General features: G+C 43.5%; 1 protein-coding gene across 5 annotated transcripts in view; it reads left to right on the plus strand.

The window, feature by feature from the left end:
- Positions 1-27,684, plus strand: part of POU6F2 (POU class 6 homeobox 2) — a 296,977-nt gene that overhangs the window by 92,101 nt on the left and 177,192 nt on the right. For all 5 annotated transcript variants that reach the window (XR_010794525.1, XM_066627999.1, XM_066628001.1 and 2 more), the window contains exons 2-3: positions 14,661-14,752; positions 16,819-17,047. Coding sequence is in view for 4 of the 5 variants with exons in the window: in XM_066627999.1 (XP_066484096.1) it covers positions 14,661-14,752; positions 16,819-17,047 (321 nt within the window). In the remaining variant the exon portion in view is untranslated. The remainder of the gene's footprint in view (positions 1-14,660; positions 14,753-16,818; positions 17,048-27,684) is intronic.

The following is a 27,684-nucleotide window of genomic DNA, read 5'->3' on the forward strand; positions in this document are numbered from 1 at the left end:
CCTTGACTTGAGAATGGCTCCCTCTCTTGAGACTTTTTGGCGAGGCCTGAAGACCTTGCTGTTTAAACAAGTCTTCTGACTTCATGGCCTTTTAAACATCTTTTATACATATTTTAGTTGCTTTTTTACAGGCCTGATTCCTCTAAGAACTGCTGTTTTATGCTCTTTTTTATTCTGACTTTTATCTGATTACTGTTTTTATAGTTTCTGTTAATGTGTTTTTAATATGTTTTTATCTGTTTGTGAAATTATGTTTTAATCTGTTTTTATATGTTGTTAGCCGCCCTGGGTCCCTTTGGGGAGAAGGGCGGGATAGAAATAAAGTTTATTATTATTATTATTATTATTATTATTATTATTATTATTATTATTATTATTATTATCTCACAACACTAAAAGTAATAGCTGGACTTGTGTCAGAAAGCAACAAGTTCATATATCGTTGTTGTGTGTGTCCCAAAAAATGGATCAGCAATGGAGTGGTTAAGGTGGCACGAATGTTCCTGTAAAAGGAACAGTGAAAAAGCACATGTTCGGTTGGTTCGATAACTAATAATTTCTGGTCGCAGTGATTCTAGAAGAAAAGGATTTGAATGACAGATACCTGGGTACCCAGAGTCAAAATTGCAAATTGAATGCTAGCATCTATTATTTAGTTATTATTTATTTGCATTGCACCATCAGCTTGCTTAGTGCTTTATAGAGACTGAGAGGACTTACAATCGAGGTGTAGAAAGAAGAGAGAGAACCAAGCAGAGGGAAGAAGAGAGATAGAGGCAGGTGTAAGCAGTTGAAGCTGGATGGTTTGTTATTCATGCTTCAGCCCAGTTACACTACTAGAGAGTGTGGATGAAGGCATGGTGAAAAAGGCATCATGGAAAAGGTGGGCTTTTAAGAAGGGGTTTGAAAGAATGATAAAGTGAGTACTCTGTGAGGTGCTTCCAGACATGTAGTAGTGTAGCTGGGGGAAGTGGGTATCTGGGACTAGGTGATGCTGTGATGCCCATGCATCATCATGTCATCCCCCCCTGACCTATGCAGTCACCCCCTCACCCATGCATTTGTGGCTGTGGCCCCAGAAATGGCTTCATTTAGAGCCGCGCAGGGACAAGGGTAGGCAGGCCGATTTTGTGGCATTTACAGCACAACCTCCACTTCACTCTAGGGGGGCAGTGGACCCCCCTGGCCCCAGCTTAGCTATGCCACTGCAGTCATATCTGTATTTTTAAAGCTCAATGTCCTTTTGGAAAGTGAGCAATGGTCAGCAAACATTGCAAGGACCGGCAATATGAATTAGTACGGGGTTTGCTTCTGCTTTCTGTACAGGGCAAAACATATATAATGATGTGAAAAAAACATTGTAAGGTAATAACTACAAAAAAAAAAGAAGAAGCAAACAATAGCGGTTGCTCCAAATAACAGGTGTTCTTTTAACATCCTCCCTCTCTGGCATTTAGTCCACTTGCAAGAATGGAAAGGAAGGAAGTTTAATTTAGAGAGTCTTCTGCCCTGTTTAGTTAGGGATCAGCTGCCCAGCATAAAATAATAATGCATTCAACTGTCCATCTTCTAATAGGCAACCTTTATCACCACTATATTCTGCACTGCTAACGGCAAATGAAATATTGTATGAATTCACAGAAAATTGATAGGGGCTTTGTGACCTTAATGTGATTATATGTGTGCTAATGCATTCAGTAGAAAAGAAACCAGAACTCACAATGGGAAGGGTCCAGTTCATAAAAGATGCATGCCCCATTAAGAGATGGATCTTTATGCACTCTTTGGGGGGGGGGGGGCAAGTGGAGTTAGCCTGTTTTGAATAAAGAGCATGCTTTTACAATTATCTTCCTTTCCTTTTCATGTAGCCAGCAGCCATGCTTCTCAGTTCTCATTTGGACTGCAGAAATACTAGTGGAAATCAAACATGTTGGCTCATACATGTTTATTTTGTAAAGTGGTGCAGATCAGGGGAAGAGGCGAGAGAGGAAATGTAGAGAGAAGACTGAAATGGGAACATGAGAAAGGAGAAAAAGAAATATTCAGAGGGGCTTCTTCACACATTAGGTTGTTCTACATATACAGCAAAATGTGTTGCATGTGAAATGTTGCAAAATATGTTGCAAAAAAAACCTGTTTGCAAGTGACAGGCTGGCCCAGGATATCATGGTGCTAGAAGCAGCATGTAAAGTGCCACCCACATGACCTGGTGGCACCCCAGTTGTTGCATCCACCACGCCTGTTCCCCTCCTGCTTTTGATTTCGGGGATCAGTAGGAGGCAAATGTAATGAGCTAGGGCATCACCCATTACTTTTCACTCAGTTTAGAGTAGCAATGGTTGCTTTCAATCACGAAGTCTTAGAAGGTGTGAAACAAACTTAATAACTTTATTCAAGATCAGCATATACAAGAGTTAAATTCCCTCCCCCACCTCACATTTCTAGTCTCAGTTGATTTCTCATGGGCCATGATTCATGGCTGCTGTTTCAGACATTGGCCAATAATGTAAGGCTCCAGGGAACCACTGAACCACCAGCAAGCCTCAATCCCAGCTCCTGCCATTCACAGGATGTGGTGCACTTAACATATTTGACATCCCGGGCATACCTCTCCCACCCACCCTACCCTTGGCTGCTCAAAAGCCACAGGTAGACCTGGCCTCTGCTTTGAGATCCCAAAGGGAAGTCACTGTCAAAGTCACCTTGAGATACCCTGGAAATGGCACCCCAGGGTACCAGATATAATGGAAAACCCAGTATCTATACTTTTAGTTACTGTATAGAAGAGGAAATTTTGGCAGATGCAGCTCACCATGGAAGAGTTTAAAAAGCTGCACCTGCCGAAAGTTCCTCTTCTATACAGTAGTTAAAGGTATAGGCACCCTGGCCTCCAACATATCTGGTCACCCTGCCTGAGAAAGGCCAGATCTATCCAATAATCAAAGTGATGGGTAGCCCTCACCTTCAAGCTCTGGAACTCCTGATGGGGAGGAGGTATTCACCAGCCAACACCATGGCTGGTGAATACAGTCACATGAGGTGGGTACCTTACTGCTGCCCCCCCCACAGACCTTAGTACACTGCTGCTGTGGGGACTAGTGTCTGATTGAACCTCAGACCTCCAGGATTGGATCCAAATCCTGCCCATTCCTGTGCTCAATTCTAATTACATTGTTTAATGATTGCCCATTGAATTATTTGATTTTAGTTGATTTTAAATAAATAGCATATATTCTTCTGCCAAAACCAGTCTTCAGTGGTTCAGTGAAAAGCTGTAAGGAAACAAAGGTTCTTAGCTTTATGTGAATGTTTTGTGGTTATGGTTTTTCTTCCTGGGTGTTTTCACTGACAGTAATAAATGGCAGAGAATAAATTTTGCTTGTGGGATATGTGGGATTGTGGGATATGATGGAGCTTCCAGCTGGCTTGAAATTGTTGTGCCACATGTACTTGTTTCTTCTACTCACAAACTGCAGATTTCCCTTCTGGCTTTCCAATGAAACTTGTTTCTGGAGAAATTGTATACAGTGGGTAGATTAGGAGGAGAACCTACGAGGCTAAGTGAACTACAAGTGTATGAGGGAAAGAGATATGGGCATGAGAGGATACATCCCTCTTTGAGCCTGAGAGACAGCGTGAATAATCTCATAGGGAGACTGTGTAAAGCCTCATTCATACACATGAAATTGGATGCCATTTCACAGACGTTGCTAAACTGGTTTGGAAAAAGAGCTGGACAAATCAGGTCCTGTATTACAAAGCAGGCACATTACAATGAATACCTTGCAATAGACAAATAAAGCCATTGGAGGTTATGCCAATTGTCATCCAAAAGCAGTTAGGAAAAAAGATTCAGTCTCCTTTAATGCCTGAACAATGATGTGTATGCTTGACACCCATGTGTAACATAGACCCAGAGGGCCAAATGTCAGGATGCTTACAAAGGGGACACATGCAAACCTTCCTCACCAGCATGTCTGGTTATTATGAGATATAAAAAGAATCCCTAACACCGTTTCAAGCTATTGAAAACGCTGATTTTTTTTTTTTAGATGTGTCGTTGAATACATTCAAGAATATTAATATGAATCTTGCCCCTGCTGCTGAAGTTTCGTTGCCCCAATTCACCAAAACTTAGTGGTGCCCTTAAAGGCATATCGGGCGCTAGCAATCAAGAACAGTGATTTTGCCATCATGTCTGTTTCTAGGAGGATGGATCAGAAGTCAGCCAGGACAGGGACAGGCCAGGGTTTCACCTGGCTGACCCCTGAAGCTCCTGTGTCCACCTGAGTCATGGGCAGCGTAAGTGGAACTTTGAGCAGTAGATTGACCAACATGAGTGGACATCTGCTCTCTGTTTCTGAGCATCAGCTGGAGAGTTCTCCTTCACTCTACAGTTGGTGGTTGCTGTGACCGCTGCTTCCACTTCCTATCACTCAATAAGGGTCCCCATAGCTTACCATACAGTATTGGCAACCTTCAGTCTCGAAAGACTATGGTATCGCGCTCTGAAAGGTGGTTCTGGCACAGCGTCTAGTGTGGCTGAAAAGGCCAATCCGGGAGTGACAATCCCTTCCACACTGGGAGCAAGAGCAGTCTGTCCCTGGTCTGTCTCCCTGGCTATGGGCCTTCCTTCTTTGCCTCTTAGCCTCAGACTGTTGGCAAAGTGTCTCTTCAAACTGGGAAAGGCCATGCTGCACAGCCTGCCTCCAAGCGGGCCGCTCAGAGGCCAGGGTTTCCCACTTGTTGAGGTCCATCCCTAAGGCCTTCAGATCCCTCTTGCAGATGTCCTTGTATCGCAGCTGTGGTCTACCTGTAGGGCGCTTTCCTTGCACGAGTTCTCCATAGAGGAGATCCTTTGGGATCCGGCCATCATCCATTTTCACGACATGACCAAGCCAATGCAGGCGTCTCTGTTTCAGCAGTGAATACATGCTAGGGATTCCAGCACGTTCCAGGACTGTATTGTTTGGAACTTTGTCCTGCCAGGTGATGCCGAGGATGCGTCGGAGGCAGCGCATGTGGAAAGCGCTCAGTTTCCTCTCCTGTTGTGAGCGAAGAGTCCATGACTCGCTGCAGTACAGAAGTGTACTCAGGACGCAAGCTCTGTAGACCTGGATCTTGGTATGTTCCGTCAGCTTCTTGTTGGACCAGACTCTCTTTGTGAGTCTGGAAAACATGGTAGCTGCTTTACCGATGCGCTTGTTTAGCTCGGTATCGAGAGAAAGAGTGTCGGAGATCGTTGAGCCAAGGTACACAAAGTCATGGACAACCTCCAGTTCATGCGCAGAGATTGTAATGCAGGGAGGTGAGTCCACATCCTGAACCATGACCTGTGTTTTCTTCAGGCTGATTGTCAGTCCAAAATCTTGGCAGGCCTTGCTAAAACGATCCATGAGCTGCTGGAGATCTTTGGCAGAGTGGGCAGTGACAGCTGCATCGTCGGCAAAGAGGAAGTCACGCAGACATTTCAGCTGGACTTTGGATTTTGCTCTCAGTCTGGAGAGGTTGAAGAGCTTTCCGTCTGATCTGGTCCGGAGATAGATGCAGACAGGAGGGGAAATAGCAGCTGCAGTGGTTCTTCTGCCTTCTGGAGGGAACCTTGTTCAAATTCTCAGTTGTCTTCCAGTGCTTTTAATCTGAAGGACTGCTCTGACTGCTTCTCCCCCACTCTTTTATCTCCTGATAGGCTACAGGGTCAATTACCAGGGAATGGAGAGGGAAGCAGCCGCCGCCACAACTGAGTTCTCCTTGGGAGAGGGCTGGCAAGTGCATGTGTTCATGCAAAGTGTGGGGGGCCTGCACAGCTTACTGACTTATTTTAAATAGTTTATTTGCTGTACTTGTGGAAAAGGCAGGCTACAAACATTTTGAATAAAATAATTATTTAGTGAATATTGATGGCTTAGGCTCAGTCCTATAAGCTGGTGCGCACTGTCACAAATGTGCTGTAAGGGGCAGCATCAGTGGAGCACTGGAGCTCTGCTATTCGGCGGTCATGTAGACCGCTGGGCAGTGGAAAGGTAGCTGGGGGTGTGGGGGAGATGGGAATGAGGTGTTCTGGGGTGGGGAAGGTAGGCAGAGGGTGGGGAGAGAGCAGGGAGGAGGCATGCCGGGGGAGGGAGTGGGACGGGAGGGAAGCAGGCCTGGTGGAACTTTGCTCCACCAGATCCTGAGCCTCTGTGTCGGGCCACCATCCAACAAGGAAACTCAAAATTCTACACCGACCCTTGGGTCACTATAGAATTCAGTAGCCCCATTGCAGGGTTACTCGGCTTACCCAGGGGAAGGCGACGAAAGTTCCCTTCTCCCGAGGAGCCACCAGCATTGCCTGAGATGTGCACAGGATGCAGCAGCAGCCATTTTTGGCTCCACTGCAGCCCTGGGTGCCAGGAATGCAGGATTGGGCTGTCAGTCCAATGTCCGTACACTTACCTGAGTATAAGGGAGCAAAAGTTTCCTTACACTGAGGAGGCCTCCAGATTGCCCCCCACAACATAGGATGCAGTGCTTCCCTCCTGTCATGGCTACATCTGCATTGGTAGTGAGGGATAGAACTGGGCTATAGGTATAAGAAGGATTCACATATGTGTACATGTCTTCAGTATTTTCTGCATGGCTTGCAGCTACATGTTGAATTAAGTCCATTGACAAACCTTGACTCTGAGGAGGCATGAGGCTGTCTGAAGGATCTACCTGTGGTTTGTGATCTTTTATGACTCATTCATTCATGCCATCATCAAGGGCTGAACTTGCGTATATGAATGAGCCCAACTGCTTTTCACCTCTTTCTGACAGACAAGAGAAAATGTTCTAGATTGTCAACAGGGAAATTCTTTTCCTATTCCATGGTATCTCATTCGTATCTTTCATATAATGTAGGAACTGCTGCCAGTGTCATGCTAAGGTCAGTTGGTGTAAATAAATGAAACATGTCTAGTTTTACCGAGGGGAAAAGTCCTGTAAATGTCTGTGATTTTCTGAGAATAGTTTTGAACAACGTACATGTGAATGCAATAGTTAAAACCCAGTAAGCTCAGTACTAGCAGTTATCTTCTTTACCATGGGAGGGTGTACACAGTTGTGTTTTATTTCACCCCGTCCTCTTTTAATTACTTGATGCAGAGCTGTTTCAGTGTGTGTGTGTGTGTGTGTGTGTGTGTGTGACACCCACTGATGGGGAGGAAAACCGGCACTAGATGATCACATGATAATATGTAAATTGGCCTCCTTGTAAATCTAATGTTGCTGTGTTTATATAATCCAGAAGACTCTGCTGGAGCTTCTTTTATAAAATAAAACTCACCTGGTTGTTGCAATTATCGTTGGAGAACTCTGTGATTGAACAAATGGCTCCTTAGGATGATAGCAGCAGAGAATACAGATTGTGCTGCTACTGTCTCTGACAAGAACAGTAAGGAGCATCACCTGTTCCTAGTACTCCACATATGTTTTTAAACAAGTTTAAAATCATGTGGGAAGGGGCTGTGTCATCATACCACGATGGGCAGGGCAGGGCAGGTATCAATCCAATAAATGAAGTTGCATGGATGCAGGTTTGGTTCTGACTGTTAGCTCCATGAGCATAGGGTAAAGGCCTACTGCTGTGACTCCATGCCTCTCATGTGAGCATTGCACATCACAGCACATGTAAGCTAAGTATGAAGGTTAACTGTTCTGTCATTTCTTCTTTGGGCTGGAATTTAAAAAAAAAAAGTTTTAAAGCGGCAAACTTTGACCAAGCTACTGCTTATACCAGGTGTATCAGAGTTCATACAGTGGACTGGGTAGCATTCATGGTGCTTGCTGAGGGCCGGAAGTAATGTCATTAAGCAGACGATGGCCAGAAATAAGCACAATATTCACATAGAAACTCATTACCTGCAGATAACAGGAGAGAAAATGTGTAAATCTTTTCATAATTCCAAGATATGAGAGAGCCCAATTAGCACGGTGGGAGAGCTCAGTTATAAAGAGGGCCAGAGAAATTGCCTCTGGGGGCCTCTTCCCGCCTGCATCCCCCTGGGTCATACCTTACAATTTTTAACACTTTCTACCTAGGTTTGTTTGTTCTTTGAAGGCTGTGAGTTCCCCTTAATCTCCAGAATGACTGAATAAGTTTATCTGCATCCTTTAAAAAAAAAAAAATATTCAGCAGTTTCTTCCAAAGCAGCAGCCGTCAACTATGGGAGTGCATACCAGTTTTAAAAAGTTCATTCTACCCTCTCTATTAAATGGCAGGGCAAACATTACATGCAAAATATATTTTGACAGAATTCATTTTATAAGAACGCTGGAAACTGCGTGTTTTTATTAGCCTGGGCCAAATCAATGTAGGAATTTCAATACAACACTTGTAAGTATTCCCAAACCAGCATGCATTTCTGACTTCCATTTGGATTTTTTTAAAAATTACAAATTAATCAGATTCCCAGGCTTCTGGCCTAATGATTCTCTGCGTTTATTGCTTAATCTCCTCATAAAATACTGTTAAGATTGACACATCGCTATAGAGATAGAAGTCAATTGAATAATATGTAGCAGTCTATTTTATTTGTACTTTAATGTGATGAGGTATTTCTTTCACATCTCCATTATTTATAAGTCTGTCCCCTTAGAGAATATATGGAAGAATTTGTTTTAAATGAGCAGATAATACCTTCTTTAAAATTTATAAGTATGGCAGAATCATTGCCTTTTTTTTCCTTCACAGACCATGGCATGGCAATAAAGTAGCTCTGAATTGCCTTGCACTTGCTATTCATAGGACAAACATTGGGGAGAAAAAGAGATCTTGTTAAGGTTGAGTTAGAATTCCATTTCTACATCCATCAGTAAAATCGCAGAGAGCAAAATCTACACCAAGCAGTCTGGTAGAAATCTCCCAGAATTGTTGCTGGCATGTTGCGTTCTTAAGACAAGTGTGCTCCTGCGGCTTCTTAGCTTTCTGTGCTTCCATTTATTCATGCTCAGAAACAATACATGCTATAAGCATGATCCTGCGGCACCTTATTTTGTTATTTGTATTAGTTTTCCTACTGAAATAACTGAGGCCCAACGCCTAACCAACTTTCCAGCACTGACTTAGCTGCACCAATGGGGCACGTGCAGCATCCTGCAGTTGGGTGGCAGTCACAGAGGCCTCCTCAAGGTAAGGGAATGTTTGTTCCCTTACCTCAGGGTTGCAATGCCCTAACCTCAGTGCTGGAAAGTTGGTTAGGACTGTGCCCTGATTCATCCCAATATACCTAGGAAGGCATATGCTAGTAGAAGTTCTTCTGTTCTTCTTGCTGCACTGTTCTTCTGCACTGTTCTTCTTTCAGTTCACCTGGTGGAGCATGCGTAGCTCTGCTAAGAAAACTGTTGACCACTCAGATCATCTGTTTGGGTGAGAAGAAGGGGAAGCTAGATTTAGCGCTTTGCTTCTTCCTTCTTTCCCAAAGCTGATTATCAGTTTCCTGACCAGGGCTATGCCCCTGTAACTGGATCTGCTCCTATAAGCCTTCTTAGGTGAACCTGATTGAATGCAGATAATCATTCAGTGATTTCTGGTGAATTCGCATTAGGGCATCTGCAATATCATAGGGAAACGGGCTATCAGTAACTTCCAGCAAAGTGATGAAAGATCTGTAATAGTTCTTATGATGAGTTTACAAGTGGCCACCAAAATCATCTGTATCCAGGGTGCATGCTTGATTTCCATGACATAAGTGAAGGATTGTTGTCTCTTCTACCACATCTCCTGGGACACTGGGTCAGGCAGAGCTTGAATGCTTTATAACCAGTGGCTCCCAAACATACTCTGGTCACAGCGCCCTTAGTATCACAGGAATTATTTCACTGTTCCCTGTTACAGCAGCACAGTGCCTCAGGAGGACAAGATGGATGCCAGTGCTCCCCTGAGATGGCACGGTATCTCATGTGATCCCAGCCAAGATGGTGGCACCTGGGAGTACAGGCATCCTGTGAGCTTGCCATGGTGCCCTGATGCAGAGTTTGGGGTCCACTGCTTTGCAATCCTTAGCTCATTTGTTTTCTCCATCCTCCTCTCTGCTTCATCTTTCCTCCTCTTGCAGGGGTGAAATGGAAGCACAGGTGCCAACTGGTCAGAAAAAACCCAAAACTTATGTGTGTTGGTTCAGGCAAAAACTCTTAAAATCTTCTACCCAGGCTGCTTGCAAGCCAAGGCACAAAAACTCAGATCCAAAAGTTAAGAACAAAGGCAGTTTACTTACAATCTGATGCAGAGTTATACAAACATTTCTCACATCAAGGTTCTTAAAACTAGAAGACCAGGAGCCCTAAAAAGCTGCCCCTGGATGCATGCAAGTATGATAAAACAATCCTTAAAACAGAGATTAAAATACACTCTCCTGTTCTACTAAAGTCAGCAAACAAGAAGCTATATATACATAAGGAGGAATCAGCAAGGGGACACACCCTTTAAAAAGACCATTAAAGGGACCACATAGAATTTCAACATTAAAGAACCAGATACTCAACTAATAACCGCTACTCAGTGTTGTTATTCCCCAACAATGTGTACTGTTTTTGTCCCACAACAGGTGAAGCCTTTCATTGTATGGAACTAAGTAGTATCACTTGCTTGTTTGTTGCACATCAAACAGCAGTTGAAGGCCAGCTTCAGGAGCTGGTTCAAAAGTTGACCACCACGAAGGAGTGTGATACTTGATGCCTGCTGTGGAGTGTGTTGTATATTCCATGAAGATGTAAAAAGGTGGATACCACAAATTGCTTTAATTGAGACTATTCTGGTAGAAATAGGCATGCAGGCTTACAGCTGCTGCCACCCCGTCCCTGTTCATATCCCTCATATGAACAGCTGTCCAACAATAAGAAATAGGTCTGGCTACAGGTTTGAGGGGCGACTTGGCAAATTGCCCTCCATGGGCCTACTTGGGTGAGCCCCCAAGAGGGGCTTATCTTGGTGTTGTGTATGAGAAGGGTTGGTGTGTATATTTTTCTACTACCCTAGGCAGAGGCAGCAGCAAAACTCCTTCTCCCTGTCTGGGCTCCTCCCTTCTCCATCTCCTCTGTGGATGCCAATCAGGCTAAAACAGGTGTGAAAGAGTCTCACTCCATTCCCCCTTCCTTCTGCCATCTTATCTGCAAATGCAAATTTTCGCCCAGAGGGCCCTGCAATGATACCAGGGCCTCTGAGAGAAATATCCCATTTCTGAATGGAAAAGGGGGGAGGAAGCAAAGATGGAGCAACCCTCTTAGCAGAGTCAGCCCATCATTGCTCAATGGGTAAGGGCACAGATGAGAAGGCGTCTTCAGTGGGCTCCCCTGACAGCCTCAGCAGCTGCCCAAGGATGCCAATCTCTGGCATTGGCCCTGCACAGATATTTAGCAGGTAACCTTCATGAAGGAAGGAATGTTGATGCCAATTGAGGTAATGTGTTTCATCTATCATGAAGTCTACATATATTGAGACTGTATTGGTGTTAAGTGGTGTAGTTCTAGGTTACGGCAATCTGTATTTTACATGGGAACTGTTAATACTACTATCATTTTTTTCTTTGCTTTGGTTGTGGGGTTATGGGGGCCCACTGGCTTTTTCTGTTATACAGTTATGTACTACTTAACAACAGGGATACATTCTACAAACCCCATCATTTGGGGCATCCGTCGTTGCCCCGACAACCACTAATGGCAGTTGAGTCACACTCTAAAATGCCTTGTGGGGTTAGGAAAGCAGGAAGAAGGCAGCTAGCTGCCAAAAGCACAAACGGAAAGTGCGCAAAGCATTGGTTAGTCAGTTGAACTGGTAAGAAAGGAGGGAAAGAAATGGAGTTTGGTGGGACCACTGTCATAAATGTGGCTGGTCATTCACTAGAACAGGGGTGTCAAACTCATTTCAAATAGAGGGCCAAATAGCATTCATGATGCCTGCTGAGAGCTGGAAGTAATGTCATTAGGCAGGAAGTGATGTCATTAAACAGGTCATAACCAAAAATAAACACTTTTTCTCACTTAGGCACTCATTGTCTGCAAATGACAGAAGAGAAAATACGCAAATCTTGATTATATTTCAGGTTATGGGAGAGTCCAATTTCAAGTGGGCTGCCCTTTCAGCAGCAACACCTCAGCACTGTTCAGCAGCTGAGAGCCTGAGGGCTGGATAAAAAGCTTCCACGGGCTGCATCCAGCCCCCCGGGGCCTTATGTTTGACACCCCTGCACTAGAACGTCGTTATGTGGTGCATATCTGTATATATTTTAAAAGCTGAAATAGGACATTTTACAAATTTTGCAATAATAAAAAAAAGAGATTTACCAGGTGAAACTTTTACTAACACTGAGACAAATTTTTAAAAAAGCTTTACCTACTTTTCCTGCCAAGATTCCCCTCCCCTGAAAACAATTGGCTAGCTAGAACCCCTCTTCTGTCTTGAAGAGAGATTGAAGAGTCATTATATTATTTCTTTCTATAAGACCCATCCACATGCATAGCACTTTGTGTAGAGTCAGGGCCCAATCCTATCCAGTTTCCCAGTGCTGGTGCAGCCGTTCCAATGGGGGTGTGCACTGCATCCTGTGATGGGGAGGGAGTCACAGCGACCTCCTTAAGGTATGGGAACATTTGTTCCCTTACCTTGGGGTTGCATTGAGGCTGCACAGGTGCTGGAAAATTGGATAGGATTGGGCCCTAAGTTCCCTACCCATTAGATATGGACACACATGAGAGAGCAGAGGGAGGGAGGGAGGCAGGGGGATACAGGAGAGCCATGTGTAAGCCTGTTCATAACATGTATGTAGTTATGTACATTTAGAAGGGTCTTAATATAAATATGGGTTTCTCTCTTAATGAAAAAGCAGGCGAATTTGAGCCTCCCTCACAGACTGGGATTGTGGCATGGAGAAAGAGGGACTTTAACCCCTTCCTCCCACTGCTGCCAATTACAGCTGCTTCCCCCCCCCCCCCAATATAGGAGCCATGTGGATGGGATGATACACCCACTGACTAGCCTTACATTAACTACATCCTTATCAAAATGTGTAGTTTGACTTGGAGAATAAATTCTAGCAATACTTTTTGTGGAGAGAACATGGCTCATGTGAGTGGCTTACTCATGTAAGCAGTGTAGGATCAGAACAGCTGTACTCTCTTATGTTGCTCCCATAAGTAGAAGGCTCACATGAGCAAACTTTTAATACAACCTGACTACCAACATATCTGTAAAATCAACAGTCAATAAAGAATCTTCTTGCATGTCAAAACTATTATAAAGAACTTTTGGATCACACGAATAAAAATGTAACAAAACCCTATTTTGTTCACTCTGCAATCAGTGCTCTGATTTGGGATGGAATGGATAAGAAGTGGTGCACCTTTTCCTTCCCCACACACATAATGCCATATACATAGATGATCTACATGGAGACCCTTTTTGGGAAAGGCAGAAATGCACAAATCAGGCCATTGTGCTCCTGGACTAGTGTGTGGAACAGCTACCTTACAATGTATGTGGCAGAAGGGAGAAGGTGCACTTCTCCTCTATTACCTGAGTTCCATCTGGCAAGTGTAGCAACCAGCTCAGAGTTTGTACTTGAACAAGGAGTTAGATCCAGGTATCTTTGTATTCATTAGATCATTGTATTATGCAAAATGAAGTGGTAGACTAAGGGCGCAATCCTAACCCCTTATGTCAGTGCTTTCCAGCACTGACATAAGGGCAATGCAGCTCTGAGGTAAGGGAACAAACATTCCATTACCTGTAGGAGGCCTCCGTGAGTGACACCCAACTGCAGGATGCAGCACACGTCCCATTGGCACCACTATGCCAGTGCTGGAAAGCACTGACATAAGGGGTTAGGATTGCACCCTAAGATGCTGGAATGGACCTTATAGTGCAGGGGGGGATCTTATTTGGTATGTTTCCTCAACAGCTTCACTGCATGTAAGAGACTAGTGCATAAAGGAGAAAAGTTTGACCAGCCCTCTCCCTCATGTGCTAGTTTTCTACATGCAGGGAGTTTTAACATATCAAAAACATGACAATCTAGCTCAAGTCTGAAGTAGTGGAGACTAGAATTCTACCGCTTCCTTTTGCAGAATGCGTGAAATGCCTATTAGGCCTGATTCCTCCTCCCAGTCCATGGAAGCCTCAGTTTGCTTGGACCCATTAGTTTCCATGGTGCTTTGTACTGCAAGTGTCCAATGTCTTTCTGAGCACACACAGGAATTTTTAAAATCCTTTACTAAGTGATAAAGCAGAAGTGACTTGACTTTTGTTCAGATGATTTCTCCTTGGTGGAAATTACGATGGCTGTTGCTCACCTTAGCATAAAAAAGTTCTCTCTCTCTCTCTCTCTCTCTCTCTCTCTCCTGTTTCCACACAGAGAGCTCATGTGCTTTTATGTAAATGGATGTGTAATGCAGCCCACATTAGCTGTGTTAATGATAGCTTCAGTTTCACTGCTGTCAGATTTCTGTATCTCTCAGAGTGAGGAGGCTGGCCTGAATGAACGTTAGCATAATTTATGCGGCTGATAAGTGATGTGAGCGCCTGAGTTATTGATAAACCGCTTGAGCGTATCATTTTCAGCTTGATGCTATGTGACATCACGGCAAAATGTAACGTGCTGGTCCCCAGGCTAGATATTAAGGTAGAGCTTTTTTCCTTTGAATTCCAGGAGCTCGAGGAAACACAGCGCTGTCTGACACGAGCACATCTGACCAGCACCAAGCCAGTCAATCTCACCCAGCGTTCCCTGTCGGGCCCCAGGTCAGTTTCTTTCATTTAGTCTACATGAAATTCAGTGTTCTGAAGCAAAGAGTAATGCACAACGATTAAATAAGTGAATTGAGTAGAATTGTTTGACTGAGGTTGCAATCCTAACCACACTTTCCTGAGAGTAAGCCCCATTGAACAAAATAGGACTTACTTCTGAGTAGACCTGGTTAGGCTTGTACCTTGAATGTTATAATTCAAAATGTGGAGATTTATGTTTTTGAGAAGTATGCATGTTTGCATCCCATTTTAAATCATTTTTAACTGAGGTATAATGCAGGATTCTTTCTAAGCAAATAAAAGTTAAGACTTGGGCTAGGGATTTTTGACTATTAAAGTAAGGCTGCATCCTACCCACACTTACCTGGGAGTAAGCCCCATTGAATAATAATAGGACTGACTTCTGAGTAGACATGCATAGGATGGGGCTCTGAGTTATCTGAGCCTTACTTCAGCTATTCTTTTTAAATACTCTACGAAGCATGATGTAATGTAAAATAATGTAATAACGTTAAATACGGTTTTTAATGCAAGTAGCTTCCTGGGTTTGACTCTAATGCATGTCACACACAGACCTAATTCCATGTTACATTTATTTTACTTTGACTGAGCAACAAGTTTTTATGTGGATTCTGCTGTAATGCTAGGCAAAATTAAGAAGATTTTGTAAAGTGAGTGATCCAGCTGTTAGGGAAGAGCTAGTAGATTTTTTTGGCTCCTTCTTTGGGCTCATCTGCATTACAAACTTAAATTGGTTTATTATACCACTTTAGTTATAACGGCTTCTCAAAGAATCCACGAGTTGCAGTTTGACACGGGTGTTAAGAATTCTGTTAGTTATACCTCACCTTACCTTCCCCCACTAGCTGCCAAAGAACTGCTGTTCTCAGGCTATTAAACCAGTTTCTCTGTAATGCAGAGGTTCTCAAACTGGGGTGTCACAATGTCCCAGCCTGAGGAGCTCTGTTGTTGCCCCTTTAAGGGGCAGGAGGGGGAATGCAGGGTTGTGATCCCCAGAATTGCGCCACTGCCAGGGCGACAGGGGCTTTGTTTTACTCATCACTACCATCAGCAGTCATCTGCGGGATGACAAGTTGCACCTGCTGCAATTCTCTCTTCTATACACTTGTTAAAGGTCCAGCATCCCTGAAGTTGAAAGTTTGAGCACCCCTGCTCTATCCCCTACAAAGACTTACTGTGGCTCCCAAACTCCTGGATAGTTTGGGAACTTCTACTGTTATGCAAAAAATGCCCACTGGGTATCCTTTTTAAAATGCCTCTACCTGTACATTTTTCAGTGGCTGCCAATTCTTGAGTTATTTCAGTTCTTTTCTTAGGAAATCTTTGGTGATTGAGTGTTGTGTTTGTTGTACACCGCTACAGGTGAAGAAAATAGGTTAGTAAAATAATCTGGCCTTTCCCCCAGGAGTAGGACCCAACACAGGCATTTAACTTAGCATGTGTAATGACACAGCTGAGGCATTGTTGCCTCTCCTGGATTACATATGATAAGAAGAATGTGAAGAAATCAGAACAAATCTGGAGAACTTCAAAAACAAAATGATCATGAGTTGAGAAAGCACACCAGGTGCTGCAATACATTTATCCTGACTAGGGGCCAATCCTATCCAACTTTCCAGCCCTGGTGTATTATTATTATTATTATTATTATTATTATTATTATTATTATTATTATTATTATTATTATTAACTTTATTTTTACCCCGCCTTTCTCCCCGGAGGGACTCAAGGCAGCTTACAACAAAGGTTAAAAAAACATAAATTAAAAAACATAATTTAAAAACAGATAAAAATATATTTACAACACAAAAATGTAGTTCTGTCAATAGGGTGTGTGCTGTGTTTGTAACGGGAGGGTATTATGGAGGCCTCCACAAGGTAAGGGAACATTTGTTCCCTTGCCTCAGGGCTGCACTGGTGCTGGAATGTTGGATAGGATTGGGCCTTAGCAGTGCAATCCACACATCGAAGTTGCAGCCATGCTGTTCCTTATTTATTTCATTATGTGGTTAAAATTTGGTCCCTTTGTTGTATTGCAGCCACTACTGACCGCTCAGCAGTTAGCTTCGGCTGTAGCAGGGGTGATGCCAGGAGGCACTCCAGCATTGAACCAACCCATCCTTATCCCTTTCAACATGGCTGGACAACTGGGTGGTCAGCAAGGACTGGTCCTCACTTTGCCTACAGCTAATCTCACCAACATCCAAGGGCTGGTAGCAGCAGCTGCAGCAGGAGGCATTATGACATTGCCATTGCAAAATCTACAAGGTAAAGCATGCTGGGCATTCATTGTGGTTTTTTGTTTTTAATGCAGAGCCACTAGTAAAAGCAAAAAATGATATTCTAAAGTCCTGATGGAAATGCAATTCCTTTGGGACACTAAAACTCCAAAGGTACCTATTATTGCTTGAGATGATAAAAGATAGGGATATTAAGTCCTTTTTAATATTAGTGTGACATAAGGGGGCTCTTTGACATAAAGGGGACTCTTAGAGTAATGGTTCATAGATTGAGGGCCCAATTGTATCCAGCTTTCCAGCACCCATGCAGCACAAGGTAAGGCAACAAAGTTTCCTTTACCTTGAGGAGGCCTCCATGACTGCCTCCTCTCTGTGGGATGCAGTGCATGGCCTCTCAGCATGGCTACATCAGCTCTGAAAAGTTGGGTAGGGTTGGACCCTGAGTCATGCAGATTGGCTCCACTAAGGCAGGAGGCAACTCCATATGAGATTAACAAAGAGCCCAAAAGGACCAGAGAGAAATTCCTTCCCCTGTCAATGACAACTTGTTGGTACAGGGTAAACCTGCCTTATTATCCTACTTATAGTCACTTGTGCAGCAATGGGCTGCTGTCAGCATGTAACGCCCTGGGACAAATAGCATTCTGAGAGCTAATTCTGCAGCATTCTGAGAGCTAATGGGCACAGCTGATGTCTGGTCTATTCTGCTTGCTACTGAGTCCCTGGCCTTGGGTTGCTGTGTGCTACTGAAATTGGAACAGTGACATCATTTGAGTTTTCCCCGATACCCTGGCCTCCTGACGTAGCAATCACTTTGGAACAATAGTATGTCAGGGTACATACTATACATACCAGTACAGCTGGGAAAGCTAAGATGGGGCCACTGCTCCAAAGCAAGCCATGCCCATAAGTGTTACAAGTTGGACATAGTCAGGTGTCTTTCATCTATAGTTTACTGAAGAGAGTGCTAGGAATGGCAGACAACAGACCAGGCCCACGGGCTGGATCTGGCACCTGATAAAGTGTTCCCCATGCGTCGCTTACCATTCCGCATCACAGCCACTTGTCTTTGCAGCCAATCACCCCTGTAGCTTCCAGGCAGCCACTTCTGCCTGGAAGCCTGGGTGCATAGCCTGCTGGGGCAATGGCCAGTTAAAGTGACTGTCCAGCATGTGTTTCTGGAGTGATTGGCTGCAAAATTAAGCGACTGTGGCACTGAATGGTAAGTGCCATGCTGTGCCGCATTGTGTGGGGAAGACGTTTTTCAGATGCAGTGGTCCCACGGTTTGGATATTTAAAAAAAGGAGACAACTGAGAAAAATCATCCTAAGTTTTGGAATGAAGAATAAATATGCTTATTATGACACCCAGCTCTCTATACATCTGGGAGCAGCTGTGTCTGTGCTGAATCAATGTCTGGAAGCTGTGATTTCTAAGTGGATGATAGTGAACAGACTAAATGTGGATCTAGATCAGTGGTTCCCAACCTTTAGGAGCCCAGGGACCACTGAAGCACAAATGGGAATCATCAGGGACCACATGCAACCCTCCACCCCCAAAAATACAATTAAGCTTGTAAAAAGATTAATTCATCAATTACTTAACACCACCCCTGCACACAAAAAATAAATATGTAATAACAAGAGTATATGCCTAATAAAGGTTTGTTGTATGTTGTTGTATGTTAATAACAAGAGAAGATTAATTAATAATGTGATTGTTTGGCTTCCCAATACTGGGAAGTGCAACTAGCATGCAGGGAAGGAGAATATTGATCTTTGCCATATAGACCAGGCAGTCCTCCTTTAGGCAGACCCTGACTGCAAAGGAGGCAATCCTGGGACTTTTCACAACTGAAGTGCCCAACAGGAAGCAGCCATAGCAGGAGCTGGCAAGGGATATTGCAATCCTATCCACACTTTTCTAGGAGTAAGCACCACTGACTATAATGGTGCTTACTTCTGAGTAGACGCACCTACGATTGGGCTCTAAGGCTGCAATCCTAGCCACACAGTCCTGGCAGTAAGCCTCATTGACTATAATGGGGCTTACTTTTGAGTAGACACACACAGGTCTGGGCTCTGAGACATTCAGCTTCTGAATGCACTTATCCCCCTGCTGCTCATTGCCAGCAAGTTTGGCCGCCTGCCCCTCCATCGCCAGGTGTAGGAAAAAAGGAAGGAAGTACAGAGACTTGTCTCCGCCTCCACTGCTCATCCACTGCTTTGGAGGAAAAGCCTCTCTCCTGACGATGAATGGGGAGCTGCTAACAAAAAGGTGGTCTGCAAAGGCTCTTTGTTGTTTTTTCTCCAGAGACCTTTGCAGACCACCTAGCAAGTTCTCGCGCACCACCTGTGGTCCACAGACCATGGGTTGGGAACCCATGATCTAGATCAGGGGTGTCCAAACTTTTTGGCATGAGGGCCACATCATCTCTCGGACACTGTGTCGGGGGCCAGGGGAAAAAAGAATTAATTTACATTTCAAATTTGAATAAATTTACATAAATGAATATATTAGATACGGAACTTATATGAATGAATGAAAGTCTTGCAATAGCTTATGGCCTATGAAAGGCTTTGCACAAAGCAAAGCCAGCCTTCCTTTGCTGCTGCTGTATCACAAACGTGAAACAGCAAGCAGTGGAGGGAGCCCTCGTCCCACAGCTCATGTGAGAGGTCGAACAGTTGGCCGTCAGGCTGAGAGCAGTTGCATCAGGCCAGCGCAGGCTCCAGCAAGTCTCTGGGGGGCCAGAGTTTCGTTGGAGACGGGGGCCTCGCTGAAGGCCGCATTGGGAGTTCTTGAGGGCTGCAAGTGGCCCCAGGGCCGGGGTTTGGGCATCTCTGATCTAGATCGATTGGAGGGAATGCTTTTGGGATCTCTTCACATCTTTGAGGAGGAAGGTTTGCCTTCCGGTCTCCAGTTGCACTTGTTTCTAAGCCCAATTCAGAGTGATCATCAATAGCTTTTGATCCCATGTGATTCTGCATGTTCACTGAGATCTTTGGAGGGACTCTGCTCTATATTCTATCGCTGTCTGGGATGAGAGAGGTGGTTATGTGGCACAGAATGTTTTCTGCTGCAGAACCAAGGCTCTGAAAATCTGACTCCCTCCCTCTGTTCTTTCTGGTGGATTGTATTATTAGTATTCAGAATATTTATATACCTCTTTTCAACAAAAAGTAGTTCACAAAGTGGGTGAACATAGCAAAACTTAAATACAGACATACATTTTTCCATGGCAAAAATTGTAAAGGTTATTTTTTCCCATCTGACAAATTTATAACAACTGATTTCTCTGCCCTCCTGCTCTGTCTCAAATGGCTGTTTTTAAATTGATAATGTTTTTGCTGGAGATGCTGTTGTGGTTTGAGAGTAATTTGTTGTGTTTTATTTGTATTCTAAAATTTGTGTTCACTTCTTTGGAACTCTTTGGCAAAAAAAAGAAAGAAAGTGGTTTAGAAATGAATATTAACATAAGATAAAATAGCATTCTTTTCTCCAAACGGTCACCTGGGGACTGGAAGAACACGGCAGAAATTGACCCCTTTTCAAGTGGCTACCTGCCGTTCCTATCATATAGCAGTAATAATGTTCCTTCCGCATAGCAGTAAAGTGAGGAAACTCACCGAGAGACTGACATTTTCATATTGCACATGGTTTGTATGACGGTGTGTTTAAGGTGTGCGTAAGGTGGCTTCAAGGAGAGATGTGGCAGTAAAGTGTGGAATATTGCAATTTTTTACAACTGGAAAATGTTTTTTTCCCCTTTCCTTACAAGTGAAACTGTGGGAAAGCTTTTGCTCAGTTAAAATTTGATAGACCCCCCCCCCCCCGGGCAGGTTGTATATGTATATGTATATAGCAATATTGGGTGCTTCCTAACATCTTCATTGGAATTTTCCCCAGGAATACTACCATCTCTTTTTGCCATGTTACAGTACAAGTAAATATAGTTGCTCCCTGGTAGATTATTGGTCACCTCTTGCCTGTGTTTAGATGGCAGTTGCACACTGAAGCTTTCTAAAGATAAGTGCAAGATAAAGTAAACCAGTGTTTCCCAAACTGTGTGCTGTGGTGCCTGAGGGCGCTGCAGAAAGCTCACAGGGTCTCCACGAGATGTCCCTGACGGTCTCTTCTTCCAACTCTCCTGGGCGCCGCCATCTTGGTTGGCCCGAGATTGCGCAAGATCTTGAACAATTTCAGGGAGTGTTGGCCACGGGTGCCACCACGATAGGGTGTCATAGCCCTGGTACATGAACAAATCACTGAAGCAGCCCAAGGATGAAATTAATCTGATAGTATGCTGGGAATAGTTTACCACCATGGATGTTTACAGGATTTCCCCAATCTGATGTCCCAGAATTTATTTGGCAGGTATCTGGAACTGTGTAAAAACCAACTTGAAGGCATAACAGGTCTATCCACGTCTCAGTCTTGTAACAGAAGGCAATGTGGATATCCCATGCAAGCCCCATCAGTTTCAATGGAGGTTGCTCAGTGCTTGCTGGATTGTGTCAGATCTTCATATTTCCCCCCCCCCCCCGCAAAAATGGTGCACATCAGTTCTTGAAGTATACTGTACAGCTTAGCAAAGCAGAATGAATTCATGACGTAAAATGTGTATCAGCTAATGTTTATTTATAATACTAGATCCACAGTAACCAGAAGCTGGAACACTCTGGAGCCCACGGATACACTTTTATAATGCCTGTGTCTTCATTAAGATTTCATCATCCACCTACACTAAAAAGCCTCTTCCTCCACTTTGTTATATCTGCTTTTACCCTGACCCTATCCCTGCATTATTTTTTTAATCTCCAGCTCCCTACTTTACATGTACTCACAAATTTTAAACAAGCAAAATTTGTGCATTAGTGTGTCCCTTTCATTTATGATTTATGAATGACAGGTTCTTCGGTTCCGCTTAATGGTATGAGAGGGAGATATTATTTTAAACATTAAAGTGAAAACCATTTGCAACTATGATAAGAGAGGTCTGTTGACATTAAAGTTTAAAACCTGCATAAGGTAGAGGCAAGCCGCCGAGCCAACAGGTGTGCAGTTTGTAAGGGAGTTTGTTCGACACATTAACTGTTTCCCCTTCTCACTGTTTCACAACCTGTAGTCCGTGGTGTGCCAAACAGCCCAAGTCAGCAGCAGCAACCAGAGTTTAATCACTTAAGAAGTACTTAGAGTGCTGTGCAGAGCATTCGCTTAATAGAAAGCCCTGTTAGAAATAGAGCATTCGCAAAATAGAAAGTTTTGATCTGTGGGAAACTTTTCTTCGCATTCACACCAGCAAAATGTATTTTAAAAATGAAAAGTTCTAATGCTAAACCCATTCCTCTCACACACCCTCAATCATTTTGACTAAAGTTGATCTTCTAGACTGCATTTGGGATTTTTCCCCCTCTTTTTAAACCTACACTGACCAGGTGCACTGTTTGCGGTGCACCAGATTCTTTCTGAGAAAATCTGAAAGAACAAAAGGAGCCATAATGGAGAGTCATTTGTTACATGATCACCTACTGTTGTTTGCTCAAAGAGCTGGTGCCATCAAAATTTCAGTACATCATGTAACGACTCACTGCTTAGCATTTCACTTTCTCTTTTCTTCATGCAAAACCTAGAACTTTATTAAATAGATTCATTTAGGAGGGGCATATTAACAAATATTGAAGTTTGATTGGCAGTATGCTTTTTAAAATATTACATTGTATTGCCCTGATCATTGCGCCACTCTTCCTTTTTCATTATGAAAGCTTTTCGTTTAGCATTTTTATGCCAAATTTGCCCCATTGCATTGATGTGTTGTTTTGCCCAGGTACCACTGGGAAAATTTAGTGTTATTTAAGACACCAATTAAAACGTCAAGGCTTTTTAATGGGAAATAACTGTATGCAGATTAGTATCTGGAGTTCCTGAAAACTGAAATTGTGAGACCTTAGCCCAGGTATAATATAATATTATATTAGCACAACTACTGCAACTTCTTCTTTCTTGATACATCCTCCATGGCAGAATAGTTAGCAAATATGGCTACATTCCAAAGGCAACAAGCTTCAAATGAACAACATTGCCCTGTTTTGCAGCTGAGGAGTAGTGCCTTTTGGTTCCACAGCATCTTGAAGCCTTCATCCTGGCAGATTGGTGTGACCTGCATCCAGGGGCGGATTCAGTGTATGTATTTGGGGGAGGGGCAGGCATGAGCTCCTTCAGGCCAGGCCTAGAAAGGGCAGGCGGCAGGCCTCCCCAGGTTGCCTCTTAGGAGCTCCCAAAGAAGTGACTCCCTCCTCGGTGGCCCAGTTCCTTATGAGCCCAGCTGCCAGGTTGAGAGTCCCCGCCCCTTCCAGACACATGGCCCATCTGAGGTCTCTTGAGACCTCGGGCCAGCCAAAGCATCAGCTGGGCATGATCTTGCCACCCACACCCTGCCTAGTGGGCGCTCCCCTGGCACCCAACTTTGCTCCCTGTTGAAAATAAATGCGGACGCCCTTCCCACTGGTGCAATGGTTTTGGAGGGGCATGCACCCATTGGATCAGCCCCTGCCTGCATCACTAACTGATTTTGATTGCCCATTCTTAATGGGCAAGCCACTCTGGAAGATGATGGCACAAGTCAGTGGAAAAGCTGTTGCACCAAGAACAATGAACAAATCCTGAAGCATCAGATTCATAAATGTTTATCAAATTGCTGTGCATTTCAGCGACAAGCAAAATCCCCAGTTGAGCATTTGTCTCAAGCAGTGAGGTAGAATGCCAAACAGCTCCCACAGACCTGCATTACAACTCTCCCCTTGCTTGGTAAACTGTCACAGTGCTGGACATCCTGTTACTGTTCTGAGCATGCTCTGATGCAGCCAAGCGATTCAAGTCAAGCAAGGCCACTCCAAATGTCTCTGGCGACAATGCAACAATTCATTCTTCCTGTGACCTTCCAGCATGGCTGTAGCCCAGATTTTCCTGAAAGGAGGGTTAAGAACATAAGAACAGCCCCACTGGATCAGGCCATAGGCCCATCTAGTCCAGCTTCCTGTATCTCACAGCGGCCTACCAAATACCCCAGGGAGCACACCAGATAAAATAGGGTTATAAAATATATTTGCATGAACCATTCCTTACCCTGCTGTCCATAGGACACATTGCAGCACTGTGATGCAAATGGATAGCTAAACAACAAAATGCCAGATTTCAGTCCTCAAGTTCTGAGGGGTTATGATTACTGTTATATGGCTTGAATGATTCTTATGCTTCAGAAACAATGGCCAGAGTCAAGCAGTGGAAACTCTCACCCCATAAAACTGAAATCTTGGGAGCTTTATTTCCATTATAGAACTTGGGATGCTTCTACAGTGAGTAACAATAATTAACCTCCTCAGCTGCAGGTTCCAAAACTAGTAAGAATAAATTGTTTCTCTGAATCTTTGGTAAAATGTTCTTTTGCTGAAAGAAAACCTTGTTTTTCTAATACTTTTTGTTTTTACATTTTCCTTTTTCATTTAGCAGTAGTTTAGATTTTTAAACATTTCTTTGTGGTTAAAGGCATACAGTAAACAACAAGAGAACTGCTAGCTGGAAAATGAGTGTTAGAATTCTCTCATTGATATTTATTCATACAATATAACATGAAAGAGAGATGGTTTCTTTGATCTTGATTTTCCCCGAGATCCGATTGACCCCTAAAAAAAAAAAAAAGCTAGAAAGCAACAATAATGTTAGCATAATTGTTATTTCTCAGTTAATGTTCATTACAAGAAGATACCAAAAACATGGATGTACGAGTATCCCTTTCATTCTCTCTGTTTGTATACTTTTAAATATTTGGCTTAAAATAGGTTTTAAAAAATAAGAGAGCACAGATGAAGTGTCAACCTCAATTGCTTACTGATCTAAAGTTCAGAGTCCTTTTTTTCTTTTCAAAAGAATATTCCCTCTTTTTAACTAAAGTGATGCAGTCCCTACTCATTTGTATTCTCCGTCTAGTTACATGAAATAGCTTTCAGAGCCTACAGAAAAACAGTGTTTTGGTTATGTATTTTAATGAGGACCAATGTCAGTAATAATCAAAATGATGTTTCACTTAAAGGAATAAGTTCTTCCCAGGTACCTCTACATGGTACTAACATAACTAAAACAAGAACGATGAGGACTAAGCATAAGATAGGCTACATTTAGTAGTAATTTCAGTGTGAAGCCATAAGTGTGTATATGGCAATTACTGCAATATGGCTGCATGAACTGGACATAAGTCCATGTATTATATGCCATATATGCTAAATAAATAAAACTATATATGTGCCATATATGCACATATATGTGCCATATATGTGCATATATATATGTGTGTGTGTGTGTGTGTGTGTGTGCGCGCAATATATATGTGTGTGTGTGTGTGCGCAATATATATATATTATTTATTTATTTATTTATTTAGCATATATGGCACATATATGTGCCATATATGCTAAATAAATAAAACTGCAATTCTATATATGTCCTTCAGTCACATGACTGAATGACCTGCATAAGCCATGATATAATGGGTTGGAGCATTGAAATGCACATATTGCTGTGAACTGATTATTTAGTCACAGGTGCCTACTTATACTGTACATTCATATATCCTTAATCACTGTTGTCCAAGATTTGGGGATAGTTTAATGGGGGGGTCTTGGTGTAGGGTCCCAGATATGCTTTAACTGTATTGAGAAATATTTAATAGCCCTCTTCAGACATTCCAACTCTGTGTAGATGAACATGGGGGGGGGGGGAAGGGACTGGCCCATCCATGAGGCCAACTAAAGTGCTTGCCTCAGGCAGCATATTAGTGTGTGTGTGTGGGGGGGGTGCCCATTTCTGCTCACCTACTTGCCTCTACTGCTCTTCCTTCTCCTTTATCTCCCTGAATTGGAGAAGGAAGGAGGGGGCAGAGAGGAAGAGGTATTGTGGGGGGCAGGAAAGTGTTACACTAGGAGAGTGGGAGGAACAGAAGCTGGCACATAATAGGGTAAAGGGAGTCAAGATTTGGCACACTGTCTCAGTCACTGGAAGGGACTAGTCTTGATGGGGCCCACAGCAAGAGAACATAAGAACAGCCCCACTGGATCAGGCCATAGGCCCATCTATTCCAGCTTCCTGTACCTCACAGCGGCCCACCAAATGCCAAAAAGAGCACAGTGGCAAGCCCCATCCCTATGCCAACTCACTGGTGAAGCTTTGCCCTCTCTGCTACCATAAGCGTAGCATTTATTTTCAATAAATACTGTACTTCGGGAGAAATGATCAGGATCTCTTCCCAAGAACAGCATTTGTTGTTGCAGTGCAGGCAACAAATACTTACTCATGGACACTTGGAGGCTGAGCATCTGGAGCACATCAGGGCCTTTTGCATGCAGAGTAGGTTCTCTACCACTGCAGTTTGACTCCTCCTTTCCTTTCCAGTGGAGGCACTTCCAAGTTGCAAACCATGAGTATTGAGTGCAACTAAGACTGCAATCCTATACACATTTTCCTAGGAGTAAGCTCCACTGAACTCAATGAAACTTATTTCTGAGTAGACATGCACAGGAGAAATCAAGTGTTGTACACATATGTGTGAAACTGATGTTCACTTCCCAGAAGCTTGTGGTGCAGCTTCCATTTCCAACTGCCAAGAGAAGTTAACTTTCTCTATACATAGAGTTTGAATAAAAATTAGTTAGCAAATAACTAAGCCAACAAGCCTCAAATGAACAACATTGCCCTTTTTTGCAGCTATAGGCAAGGAGTAGTGCCCTTTTGGTTCCAAAGCATCTTGGAATCTAGGACCTTGAAACATGTGGAGTAGGATGTCATCTTGAAGTAACTCTCCATCTCTTATAGAGGCAATTGTTTTTATATGCATCACAAAACTTCCCAGAATCCTCTTGTGAAACTAGCAGCCCAAGCCTAACTTTCCAGCACTGATGCGGCTATGCCAACGGGATGCACACTGCATCTTGAGGTGGGGGGAGCAGTCACGGAGGCTTCCTCAAGGTAAGGGAATGTTTGTTGCGTTTCCTTGGGGCTGCATTGCAGCTGTGTCGGTGCTGGAAAGTTGGTTAGGATTGGGCTGTATGTAATGAACACGCTTTGTGAGCCAAGTTCAGATTCCATTTATTAGGTAACAGAGGAATATTTAGCACTGTTTCTGGGCCTCACCATGAAAGATACACAGTGGCAGGTATTTAGGAGGAGCTTTTCTTCCCCAAGGCTTATTCCCTTAGATCAGTGGTTCTCAAACTGTGGGTTCAGGACCCACCAATGGGTAGTGACTCAATTTTTGATCAGTCTGACAGGACAGATTAGGCTATGAGCATTAAGGGTAGCAGTGCCAAAGGGCTATGTGCCAAGGGGTGTGGCTATAACGGTGTTTGGGCAGCAGTGCTCCCCCAAGTAACTGTAACAAGCTGCTACGCTGTCTCTCAGCCTAGACTACCTCACAGGGTTGTTGTGATGCTGAAAAGTGGGGGAGGAGCCATGCACACTACTTTGAGTTCCGTGGACGAAGGATGCTGTATAGACATGTGAAAAATAAATAAACCCGGGAAGTCCACCAGGCAATTTAAGAACTACTGGGTTTGTATGCTGTTAGTGTTTCCAGGGAGTAAATTAATATGCAGTAATTCCTCAGAAAGTTTGTTA

This window comes from Tiliqua scincoides, chromosome 5 (genome assembly GCF_035046505.1).
Source record: "Tiliqua scincoides isolate rTilSci1 chromosome 5, rTilSci1.hap2, whole genome shotgun sequence".
NCBI lineage: Eukaryota > Metazoa > Chordata > Lepidosauria > Squamata > Scincidae > Tiliqua > Tiliqua scincoides.